Consider the following 12,539-nt stretch of genomic DNA (forward strand, 5'->3'; position numbering starts at 1 on the left):
TATTGATGACAGAGAATAGATGTAGCTTCTTACCATAAAATAAAACTCCAAAGCTTGTCCAGATATAGCCTCTGCTTAGTGTGCAAACTGACCTCAATATAAGTGTGGACGAGAGCATGACCAGTCTCAGAGATTAGAAGAGGTTCAACTTGTGGTAAGAAGCTGAAGTACTTTGCATTTGATGTTGTTACTTACTTGAGTGAGCTAAACCAGTTGATATGACAGAAGATAAAGTCTTTAATAAGATATTATTTTAAAGGAAAATAAACATTGATATTACATTGACTTTTACATCTAAACATGTCTAAATATAGTTTGTTTAACTGAATTTCCTGGCAGGGCTGTGAAAATTTCATCTGGTCTCAAGGAGCACGAAGGTAGGTGGTAGCAATACATTCTGTTACTGCATTACAAATTTGGTTGATAAGCGGGTCTTTTGTCAAATCCATGTAGACTGCTTATTGTAGATGTGCTGCTATTTTTGATAAATGAGATTTCACACATGTCCAAGGGCAGATTTTAAGTGGGACTAGGGACACATTTTATACATAGTGTATGTACACATTGGTACACATAAATAAAAGATACAAACAATTATGTTTCATTTGTGTTTATGCATTTTTTTTTTTACGTATTAAACTGTATCAGCAAATTGTATCTTGTGCGGCAGATCTAATCTCGTGCAGCAGGCACACCATCAGTTAAAGACTAGTGTATTCACTTTTTTATTATTTTAATTGGCTTCTTCACTTTTTGATATGCTGTAAATCTATAAAGACCTGACCTACACGAGACCCTCTGTGAATTCTTTACTTGTATACTTGATCACCAAGTCATTTTTTTTCTCCAACTTTTAGTAAGCCGCCACCATGAGTACGGACGCGGAGATGGCCCTTTATGGCAAGGCTGCCATTTACCTCCGTAAGCCTGAAAAGGAGAGAATCGAGGCTCAGAGCAAACCATTTGATGCCAAGGCTGCCTGCTATGTGGCCTATCCTAAAGAGCTGTACGTCAAGGGAACAATCAAGAGCAAAGACGGTGGCAAAGTCACTGTTATTGTGCTTGACACTAAAGAGGTGAATTTTCAACATTTAGACTAGATACCCAGTACAAAAATGTATTACATATTTAATTTATTTTCTGCTATATTAAATGGATCAAATTAATAGGAGGTAGTTGCTAAAGAGGAAGACGTCCATCCAATGAATCCTCCCAAGTATGACAAGATTGAGGACATGGCCATGATGACCCATCTCAATGAACCCTCTGTGCTGTATAACCTCAAAGAGCGTTATGCTGCATGGATGATCTACGTAAGTTCTAAAGCAAAGTGAAACAGTGTTTAAGTTAATTGTGTCTGTATTTTTGCAATCTGACCACTTCTCTGCTCATTTCAGACCTACTCTGGGCTGTTCTGCGCTACTGTGAACCCCTACAAGTGGCTCCCAGTGTATGATGCAGAAGTGGTGGCTGCCTACAGAGGCAAAAAGCGTATGGAGGCCCCACCCCACATCTTTTCTGTCTCTGACAACGCCTATCAGTTCATGCAGACTGGTAAGACCTTACGGAAGTTAGTTCTATAGATTTAATTAAATGTTGCTGTACATAAAAGAAAGATTTACCAGAAATTAAGCGTTAGCGTTAGTTCTGGCAGGTCACGTGAGTCAAGCTTGCATCAGCTGACTCTCAGCTGATCACATCTACCTATAGGAATACGACACCTATTACGGTATCTCTACATAAGCGCTATTCAGTATTATTCAGCAGCTTGCTTGCTCAGGAGCAAATTACCCTCCTCCATCCCCAACTCATCCTTTCACCACGGTCAGGACTTGGCTTCTGACATTGCTGTTGAATCAGACTCCCTAATCTTGAGTTATGTGTTACACTAAATGTAATTAAGTACATTAATGATTTCTGCTTGGTTCTGTTCTTTTAACCCTTTGGGGGTTATTATTATTGCTGCTCTCCCTACTCATTCATGACAGGCTGCATGGATGGGCAGGGAGTTTTTGCCCAGAACAGAACCATAACGCCAAACCAAACTGTATGCTAAGTGTCTATCATTGACGATAGTGGTCCTGACAGAAATTGTACACATTGTAATCAACAGATAGAGAAAACCAGTCTGTCCTGATTACGTAAGTATTTTCAATTCATTGACTATGGCAACAGATGTAAGTATAAGGTAGAGATATGGCAAATATCAATATATGGACATACAGTATATACAAAATAGAATATAAATATTCTGTAAACTTCTGTCTTCTGAAAAATGTATATATTTTATCAATGTTTGTCTTCTCATCTTTAATAAACCAGTGGAGAATCCGGTGCTGGAAAGACTGTGAACACTAAACGTGTCATCCAGTACTTTGCCACAGTTGCAGTTCATGGTGACAAGAAGAAAGAGCAGACTGCCAGCAAAATTCAGGTATGAGACTATGTAAAAATATATGTATACTTACGTAATAATAATAATAATAATAACAATAATATACCCTTCAACCAATGCAGGGCTCTCTTGAGGATCAGATCATTGCTGCCAACCCTCTGCTTGAGGCTTATGGCAATGCCAAGACTGTGAGAAATGACAACTCCTCTCGTTTTGTAAGTTCACCACTTTTTATTTACAGTACATTTCATTAGTTGTGTTGGATTTTTCCACTCAAATATTACTATAAAACTATTATCATTACTATTATTCATGTGTCATCTTGTTTTGTTTAAAACAGGGTAAATTCATCAGAATTCACTTTGGCAACACAGGAAAACTGGCCAGTGCTGACATTGAGACATGTAGGTGAACATGATTTAATTTAATTTATGCATCCTACATTTGTCTTTGTCACTCTTCAGATGATTGTGACTCAAGTACATTCTCTCAACAGATCTGCTGGAGAAGTCTAGAGTCACATTCCAGCTTTCAGATGAGAGAGGCTACCACATCTTTTACCAGATGATGACCAACCATAAGCCTGAGCTGGTTGGTAGGTGCACATATTTGATTCTATGTTTTGATGCCAGATAATATTGTAAATACTCAGACAATACCAGATAATACTCTTTCATAAATGCTCTTATGTGCATTTTACAGAAATGACGCTCATCACCACCAACCCCTATGACTTCCCCACGTGCAGTATGGGTCAGATCACAGTGGCAAGCATTGATGATAAAGAGGAGCTGGTTGCTACTGATGTGAGTCAATGCTGTTTTTGTTTTATTAATGCATTCTATATAAATATGGCTGACCATAGAGTTCATTCTTCTCTGTAATTTCCAGACTGCTATTGACATTCTGGGCTTCAGTGCTGAGGAGAAGATGTGCATCTACAAGTTCACTGGAGCAGTGCTCCATCATGGAAACGTGAAGTTCAAGCAGAAGCAGCGTGAGGAGCAGGCTGAGCCTGATGGCACAGAGGGTGAGACTAAGTAGTACTAATATGTGTGATCACATGCAGTGTTTTGATTGAGAGAATCAAAAGCACTGATTCTTTCTATTTTCATGAAGGAAAAACAAAATGTTTTCAAGGCAAGAAATGTATGGATGTTTTGTACCCTTTTAAATTGCAGATGCTGACAAAATTGCCTACCTTCTGGGTTTGAACTCTGCTGATATGCTGAAGGCTTTGTGCTACCCCAGAGTCAAGGTCGGAAATGAGTTTGTGACCAAAGGTCAGACTGTGCCACAGGTATGTAGTAACATATTTCCAGCAATTCCTTGTGTTCAGCCTGAAAATCGTGATTGAATCTGACTTATAATCGCAAAATCGAAAAGTCTTTAATAAAATATCCCCTCTATTCTACTTACAGGTTTACAACTCTGTTAGCGCCTTGTCCAAATCTATCTATGAGAGGATGTTCTTGTGGATGGTCATTCGTATCAACCAGATGTTGGACACAAAACAACAAAGAAATTTCTACATCGGTGTGCTGGATATTGCTGGCTTTGAGATCTTTGATGTAAGAATCTTTTATGTTTATCTCTCTTTATGGCAAATTGAGTTACATTCAGCAGTCAGTAAATGGTCCTGTTCCTTTCTCCAGTACAACAGCATGGAGCAGCTGTGCATCAACTTCACTAACGAGAAACTGCAACAGTTTTTCAACCACACCATGTTTGTGCTGGAACAAGAGGAGTACAAGAAGGAGGGCATTGTTTGGGCGTTCATTGACTTCGGCATGGACTTGGCTGCTTGCATTGAGCTCATTGAGAAGGTTTTTATTGGTTTATGAACTTCATTTCCATTTTCCGTTTTCAAAAGTATACATTTTTAATAATAAATATTATTTTATAAACAGCCCATGGGTATCTTCTCCATCCTTGAAGAGGAGTGCATGTTCCCTAAGGCTTCAGACACTACCTTCAAGAACAAGCTGTATGATCAGCATCTTGGCAAGTCCAATGCTTTCGAGAAGCCAAAGCCTGCCAAAGGCAAAGCTGAGGCCCACTTCTCTCTGGTCCACTACGCTGGAACTGTGGACTACAACATTACTGGCTGGTTGGACAAGAACAAGGATCCACTGAATGAGTCTGTTCTGCAGCTTTACCAGAAGTCTTCTGTCAAATTGCTAGCTACTCTCTACCCAGCTGTTGTTGAGGGTAATAAAAAAAACCTGAAATGTTAATTAAATTGTGTTAATTTAATTAACCAAACATTGATTTAATGTTGCACTTTCTTACTTCCTTTGTCTTTTCATTTACTTAGAGACTGGTGGTGGCAAGAAGGCAGGCAAGAAGAAGGGTGGTTCCATGCAGACTGTATCTTCTCAGTTTAGAGTATGTCTTTGTTTGAGACCAAATGTGAATAATGTTGCACCGTGTGACTGTGTCTCAGCTTGCTTGACTCTAAGTCAGAGAAAAATATATATATAAACAACTGAGAGAATGTGACTAAGAAAGCTGTAACAATTCATGATTAAACAGGAGAACTTGGGCAAGCTCATGACCAACTTGAGGAGCACTCACCCTCACTTTGTGCGTTGCCTGATTCCCAATGAGTCCAAGACTCCAGGTAAAGTTATAAAGGGCTTACAGATATGTTGGCATTAACAAAAGTAATATATATAATAATGATGATGTCAATTTACCAAGCTGATAATCTAAACTGTTCTTTATAGGTCTCATGGAGAACTTCCTGGTTATCCACCAGCTGAGGTGTAACGGTGTGCTGGAGGGCATCAGAATCTGCAGAAAGGGCTTCCCCAGCAGAATCCTCTATGGTGACTTCAAGCAGAGGTAAATGGGACCACATGAAAAACACCATTTTCTGTATGAGGCTTTTAATTAGAGGATATGAAGCATTTTGATTGATCTTCAACAGATACAAGGTGCTGAATGCCGGTGTAATCCCAGAGGGACAGTTTATTGACAACAAGAAGGCTTCTGAGAAACTCCTGGGATCCATTGACGTTGATCACGAGCAGTACAAATTTGGACACACAAAGGTTCATATTCTACTTTACAGCAATTAAAGCATTCAATAATCACGATCTATTGTTTATGCTCATTCTGTTTAAATCAATATCTTTTGATTTGTTGTGAATTCAGGTGTTCTTCAAAGCTGGTCTTCTGGGTACTCTTGAGGAGATGCGTGATGAGAAACTGGCTGCTCTGGTAACAATGACTCAGGCTCTTTGCCGCGGTTACTTGATGAGGAGGGAGTTTGTGAAGATGACGGAGAGGAGGTGAGGAATGTCATGAATAAAGATACTATCAATAATACCTGTGTGAATGGTAAATAATGATAATTATGGCATTTAATAATGAATTATTCTTAGGGAGTCCATTTACACCATCCAATACAACATTCGCTCATTCATGAATGTCAAACACTGGCCATGGATGAAGGTTTACTACAAGATTAAGCCTCTGCTGAAGAGTGCTGAGACTGAGAAGGAGTTGTCAAACATGAAAGAGGATTATACAAAATGCAAAGAAAATCTTGCCAAGGCTGAAGCCAAAAAGAAGGAGCTTGAAGAGAAGATGGTGGCACTGCTGCAAGAGAAAAATGATCTGCAGCTGCAAGCAGCATCTGTGAGTTTACCAAATTGAATTAACTGAATTTTGGCTCCATTAAAATTAACAGTTTGGTTTCCAGTGATAGTGATATATTTTCTAAACAGGAATCTGAGAATCTCTCAGATGCTGAGGAGAGGTGTGAGGGTCTGATCAAGAGCAAAATCCAGCTTGAAGCTAAACTCAAAGAGACAACTGAAAGACTGGAGGATGAGGAAGAGATCAATGCTGAACTGACAGCCAAGAAGAGGAAACTGGAGGATGAGTGCTCTGAGCTGAAGAAAGACATCGATGACCTGGAGCTCACCTTGGCTAAAGTGGAAAAGGAGAAACATGCCACTGAGAATAAGGTTGGGGATTATGTTGGTTTAAGATTAGATTCATCTCTGTTTTATATGATGATGCAGAATATGTATTGTTAAAAAAAAACTCACTTGGAAAAAAAAAATCACACAGGTCAAGAACTTGACGGAGGAAATGGCAGCTCAGGATGAGAGCGTTGCCAAGCTTACAAAGGAGAAGAAAGCCCTCCAAGAGGCACATCAGCAGACCTTGGATGATCTCCAGGCAGAGGAGGACAAAGTCAACACCCTGACCAAATCCAAGACAAAACTTGAGCAGCAAGTTGATGATGTGAGTTACTAACTAAACATGTCATTAATTAATTAAATGAACTGTCTTTTTTACCCTGAAAATATTTTCTATATCCCTGTCCAATAGCTTGAGGGTTCCCTTGAACAAGAGAAGAAGCTCCGCATGGACCTGGAGAGAGCCAAGAGAAAGCTTGAAGGAGACCTGAAATTAGCCCAAGAGTCCATCATGGACCTGGAAAATGACAAACAGCAATCCGAGGAGAAAATTAAAAAGTAATTAAAACATAATCTTTTAATGAAAACTTTTTAAAATTTGTTATTGTTTAAAAAACTCATTATTGAACACCCACAGGAAAGACTTTGAAACAAGCCAGCTGCTCAGCAAGATTGAAGATGAACAAACTCTGGGTGCTCAACTCCAGAAGAAGATCAAGGAGCTTCAGGTATGAAATGGAGAGATTGAGAGATTTTGATCAAATACAGATCCCTAAAATTTCTGATTAAATACTTGCCACTGTAGGCTCGCATTGAGGAACTGGAGGAAGAGATTGAGGCTGAGCGTGCTGCTCGCGCCAAGGTTGAGAAGCAGAGAGCTGATCTCTCCAGGGAACTTGAGGAGATCAGTGAGAGGCTTGAGGAGGCTGGAGGAGCCACTGCTGCTCAGATTGAGATGAATAAAAAGCGTGAAGCTGAATTCCAGAAGCTGCGTCGTGATCTTGAAGAGTCCACCCTCCAGCATGAAGCTACAGCTGCTGCCCTCCGTAAGAAGCAGGCAGACAGTGTGGCCGAGCTGGGAGAGCAAATCGACAACCTCCAGCGTGTCAAGCAGAAGCTTGAGAAAGAGAAGAGTGAATACAAAATGGAGATTGATGATCTCTCCAGCAACATGGAGACTGTTGCCAAAGCAAAGGTTGGTAATTTTATGCCTAAAAAATATAGAACATGTCTTGAAGTTTTTCAAACATCTAATGATCTTGTATTTGTAGGGCAATCTTGAGAAAATGTCCCGCACACTCGAGGACCAACTTAGTGAAATAAAGTCTAAGAATGACGAGAACCTTCGCCAGATAAATGACCTCAGTGCTCAAAGAGCAAGACTTCAAACTGAAAATGGTAACCATAAACAATCACGAAGAAATTAATAGTACTTCAATAGTAATTGAGTCTTATTAGAGAAAACATACATTTAAATTTTATTTTATATAGTTTGTTTTGATATTAACTGTTGGAGACATTAACACAATCTGACACAGTGAGTTTAAATTTACACAGGTGAGTTTGGTCGTCAGCTGGAGGAGAAGGAGGCTTTGGTTTCTCAGCTCACCAGAGGCAAACAAGCTTTCACTCAGCAAACCGAAGAGCTTAAGAGGCATGTTGAAGAGGAGGTTAAGGTAATATAGCATAGTCAAAACAAACAAACACACAGTTTTGACTATGCTACTAAGCAATAAAGCTAATATTATGTGACTTTCTCTCCTAGGCTAAGAACGCACTGGCTCATGCTGTGCAATCAGCCCGTCATGATTGCGACCTGCTCCGTGAGCAGTTTGAGGAAGAGCAGGAGGCAAAGGCTGAGCTGCAGCGGGGAATGTCAAAGGCCAACAGTGAAGTTGCTCAGTGGAGAGCCAAATATGAAACTGATGCCGTCCAGCGCACTGAGGAGCTTGAAGAGGCCAAGTATGAACATCACAAAAGCTGATTACTATTTGTTCATATGGAAAAAGGCTTTTGTGTTAAAACTTTACAAATTCATTGTAGGAAGAAGCTGGCTCAGCGCCTGCAGGAGGCAGAGGAACAAATTGAGGCTGTAAATTCCAAATGTGCATCTCTGGAGAAAACCAAACAGAGACTCCAGGGTGAGGTGGAGGACCTCATGATTGATGTGGAGAGAGCCAATTCTTTGGCTGCCAACCTTGACAAGAAGCAGAGGAACTTTGACAAGGTAAAAAAATTAATCATTATATGATATTCTCTTCCTAAATCATTGCTAAAATGGGCTTTGTTGAAGATGTTCTAAATAAACTTGACCTTGAAATATCTTCACCAAAGGTCCTGGCAGAATGGAAGCAGAAATATGAGGAAGGTCAGGCAGAGCTGGAAGGTGCCCAGAAAGAGGCTCGTTCACTCAGCACTGAGCTGTTCAAGATGAAGAACTCTTATGAGGAGAGTATGGATCAGCTGGAGACCCTCAAGAGAGAAAACAAGAATCTGCAGCGTAAGAATGACATTACTAAGTTGATTATTTAAATCTGTTTTACAGTGTTAAATCTGTAGTGATTCACAGTATATTTGTTGATTAATATTTTCTTTCTAACTTGTAGAGGAGATTTCAGATCTGACAGAGCAGTTGGGTGAGACTGGTAAGAGCATCCATGAGCTGGAAAAGGCCAAGAAGACAGTGGAGACTGAGAAGTCTGAGATTCAGACTGCCCTGGAGGAAGCTGAAGTGAGTATCCTGAGATTGAGATGTAATTCTTGCTAGAAGCATTATATTGTGTTGTTAATGCATATTTTCAATCTGAAATGTAAATGTTTTTTATTTTTTATTTTTCAAAGGGCACCCTGGAGCATGAGGAGTCCAAGATTCTCCGTGTCCAGCTTGAGCTAAACCAGGTCAAGGGTGAGATTGACAGGAAGCTTGCAGAGAAGGATGAGGAAATGGAGCAGATCAAGAGGAACAGCCAGAGAGTCATTGAATCCATGCAGAGCACTCTGGACTCTGAGGTCAGGAGCAGGAATGATGCCCTGAGAATCAAGAAGAAGATGGAGGGAGACCTTAATGAGATGGAGATTCAGCTGAGCCATGCCAATCGCCAAGCTTCTGAGGCCCAGAAACAGCTCAGGAACGTTCAGGGACAACTCAAGGTATGTGGCTTCTCTTTGTCTTTGGGGTGCATAAATATGTTTGTATAATCTGACCTATGCTAAGTAAAGGCAAACCGAAAGCACATCAAAAGCTTACTGTAATGCTATTGTTATGTCCAGGATGCCCAACTGCACCTTGATGATGCTCTGATAGGACAGGAAGACATGAAGGAGCAGGTGGCAATGGTGGAGCGCAGAAACACTCTGATGCAAGCTGAGATTGAAGAGCTAAGAGCTGCTCTGGAGCAGACAGAGAGAGGCCGCAAAGTGGCTGAACAAGAGCTGGTGGACATCAGTGAGCGTGTTGGGCTGCTGCACTCTCAGGTTAGGGCATGTTGTTTTTACAGTGAAGTTAAGGAAATTGAGAGCATTGTTTAAAATGTTTATACTGATGCTTTCCATATTGCAGAACACAAGTCTCCTGAACACTAAGAAGAAGCTCGAGTCTGACCTTGTTCAAATCCAGAGTGAAGTTGACGACACTGTACAGGAAGCCAGAAATGCAGAGGACAAGGCCAAGAAAGCCATCACTGATGTGAGAAACCGTAGCTACCAAATGTTTCACAAAACATTTGTGTACTTAAAAATGTCAATCTAATATATATCTATATTAATGCAAAAGGCTGCAATGATGGCAGAAGAGCTCAAGAAGGAGCAGGACACCAGTTCTCACCTTGAGAGGATGAAGAAGAATCTGGAGGTCACAGTGAAGGACCTGCAGCATCGTCTGGATGAGGCTGAGAATCTGGCCATGAAGGGAGGAAAGAAACAACTCCAGAAGTTGGAGAGCAGGGTAAATATTTTTAAAGGATTTTAAAATATATATTATATAAAATATATAAAGGATATTATATAAATATAATATTAGGATAAAATCTCTTGAAGATATTGCTTACACATATTCCTAAAATTAAAACACCATCTTGGAACCTTAGTTCACTTATTTATTATGTGCTATCAAAGGTTCGTGAGCTTGAGGTTGAAGTTGAAGCAGAACAGAGACGTGGAGTTGATGCTGTTAAGGGTGTCCGCAAATATGAGAGGAGAGTGAAAGAGCTGTCTTATCAGGTATGATCATTCCCTACCATATCCATAGGTTTATCCATACAAATCTATGAAAAGTTTTTATTGTTTGTAGACTGAGGAGGATAAGAAGAACATCAACAGACTTCAGGATCTGGTTGATAAGCTGCAGTTGAAGGTCAAAGCCTACAAGAGGCAGGCTGAGGAGGCGGTATGTTAAATAAATCTGAACATTTTGACACATTGATTATTAATTTACTAGTAATTTATGTAGTGGAACAGTATAATAGATGTTCCACGGCTTAGTTAACAAACACACTAAAAATGTTACTCTTTAGGAGGAGCAAGGCAACACTCATTTGTCCAAGTTGAGGAAGGTGCAACATGAGCTGGAGGAGGCTGAGGAGCGTGCTGACATTGCTGAGTCTCAAGTCAACAAGCTCAGAGTCAAGAGCCGTGATGCTGGAAAGGTCAGTTGCAAATCTTTACTCAGTAAAGTAAATGCTTGCCTGCATTTACTGAGAAGAAACATACAGTATTCAGTTTACGCTTGAAAAATGTACTGAGTATTTACATGACTTCTGTATGTCATTTTTTTTTCTCAGATCAAAGAAGAGTGAAACCCCCAAACCTGATGGGAGCCTCTACTGAAGTCATATAATATGATTGTTCAGTAGATTTACATACATCTGAAATAAATCTGTGCTAACTAGACATTTGTTTTGGAGTGATCTTCAGAGGAATTTTATTCCCAAATAAATTAATGAATTGATTAAAAAAAAAATGACACTTAAATACTGAAATATTCCAGCATAATACACATAATAGCTGTCAATAATGTAAAAAAGTTTGTTCATTAAGGTTTTCTCCACTCATACAAGCAAAAAAAGCAAAAAACGTTTATTAAAAGTAAATTAAACTTACTTAACTTTATCATCCTTAAAGGCAATTCTTTATGTATACATATATAAACGGCAACACAACACACACTAAATAACACACATTTATAAGAAGTCATTTAAAAACATTATTCAACAGGCATAAAATAATTCTTAAATCTATTTGATTTGCACAAAGAGAGTTTATCTCTCCTGAGGGAAGGAGTTGAAATTCAGTACACAATGGGTGGGTGACGTCGGAAAGGACTAAATGGCCCTTCCTGGTCAATATGTACATAAATTTGGTCCCCAGTACCTTGCTGCACATTTTAACTATACTGTTCAACTTACTCCAGTTCTTTACATTCAGATTGCCATACCAACAAATATTGGAAAAACTAAGACATATTTAATAAAACAGGTGTAAAAATGTTCATAAAAGAAACATCTATGCGAAAGGTTGTTAGTTTCCTCAAAATACATTGAAGAGCTTTCCCTCTATAACATCAGTGTTTGCCTCAAATTTTAGTTTATCATCAAATACAGTACAGGCCCTAAATATTTATACTCCACCAGAAGAAGACAACAATGCATTGGACAACACACCATTAACACATATTCTTTGAGATCTGTTAGTTAAAAAATCCACTAACCAACACACAATGTTTAAGTCACACTATGTAAATTTTAAGTGAATATTGTTGGTAGGAGTCCTTTGCCAAATATTGGGCTGAACCCAGTTAAAAGCAGAGGAAAAATCAATGAAACACAAACGTACATGATTATTTGTGTTGTGGTTGCTAACCAGTTCTTAATTGTAATTATCTGTTGTAGTAATACTGTCGTGAAGTCATGCTGATGCACATGCATCACGGCTCTACCGTATTCCGTGCTGTTACCGCTGGAGTTCCTCGAGTAAACTAGCATTCAACTGAAGCTCCGTTTGTATGTGTTTGTATAAGCCTTTTGGAAAATCTATTTGTAGAGGTCAGTTTTGATATTGTGACAAACCGCCACAAATAAATGTATACACTGGGCACTGCTATAAGACAAATTGCCATAATATAAGTGATAGCAAAACAAAACAAAAAAATTAAAATATTAGCGGTGAAATGTCGCCCGATTACGTCAAACGACATACGCTCACTGGATGTCATG

General features: G+C 39.3%; 1 protein-coding gene across 1 annotated transcript; it reads left to right on the forward strand.

Annotated features, from left to right (window-relative positions):
- Positions 1 to 869: 869 nt before the first annotated feature.
- Positions 870 to 11,216, forward strand: LOC306871013 (myosin heavy chain, fast skeletal muscle-like; the record flags this gene model as incomplete). The annotated part of the gene is made up of 39 exons (XM_079418655.1): positions 870 to 1,076; positions 1,170 to 1,313; positions 1,398 to 1,554; positions 2,114 to 2,141; positions 2,323 to 2,434; positions 2,518 to 2,610; positions 2,736 to 2,799; positions 2,892 to 2,990; positions 3,098 to 3,201; positions 3,287 to 3,425; positions 3,577 to 3,695; positions 3,817 to 3,966; positions 4,051 to 4,221; positions 4,306 to 4,606; positions 4,713 to 4,783; positions 4,931 to 5,018; positions 5,125 to 5,242; positions 5,328 to 5,451; positions 5,555 to 5,691; positions 5,785 to 6,040; positions 6,130 to 6,372; positions 6,479 to 6,655; positions 6,743 to 6,888; positions 6,968 to 7,058; positions 7,136 to 7,525; positions 7,602 to 7,728; positions 7,888 to 8,006; positions 8,096 to 8,292; positions 8,374 to 8,557; positions 8,665 to 8,830; positions 8,937 to 9,061; positions 9,172 to 9,480; positions 9,601 to 9,804; positions 9,890 to 10,015; positions 10,103 to 10,273; positions 10,444 to 10,548; positions 10,619 to 10,714; positions 10,842 to 10,973; positions 11,109 to 11,216. 39 exons carry the CDS (start codon positions 870 to 872, stop codon positions 11,121 to 11,123), a joined length of 5,805 nt encoding a protein of 1,934 aa, XP_079274781.1. The 3' UTR covers positions 11,124 to 11,216.
- Between the last annotated feature and the right edge of the window lie 1,323 nt (positions 11,217 to 12,539).

The sequence above is a fragment of the Barbus barbus genome, assembly GCF_936440315.1.
Source record: "Barbus barbus genome assembly, chromosome: 6".
NCBI lineage: Eukaryota > Metazoa > Chordata > Actinopteri > Cypriniformes > Cyprinidae > Barbus > Barbus barbus.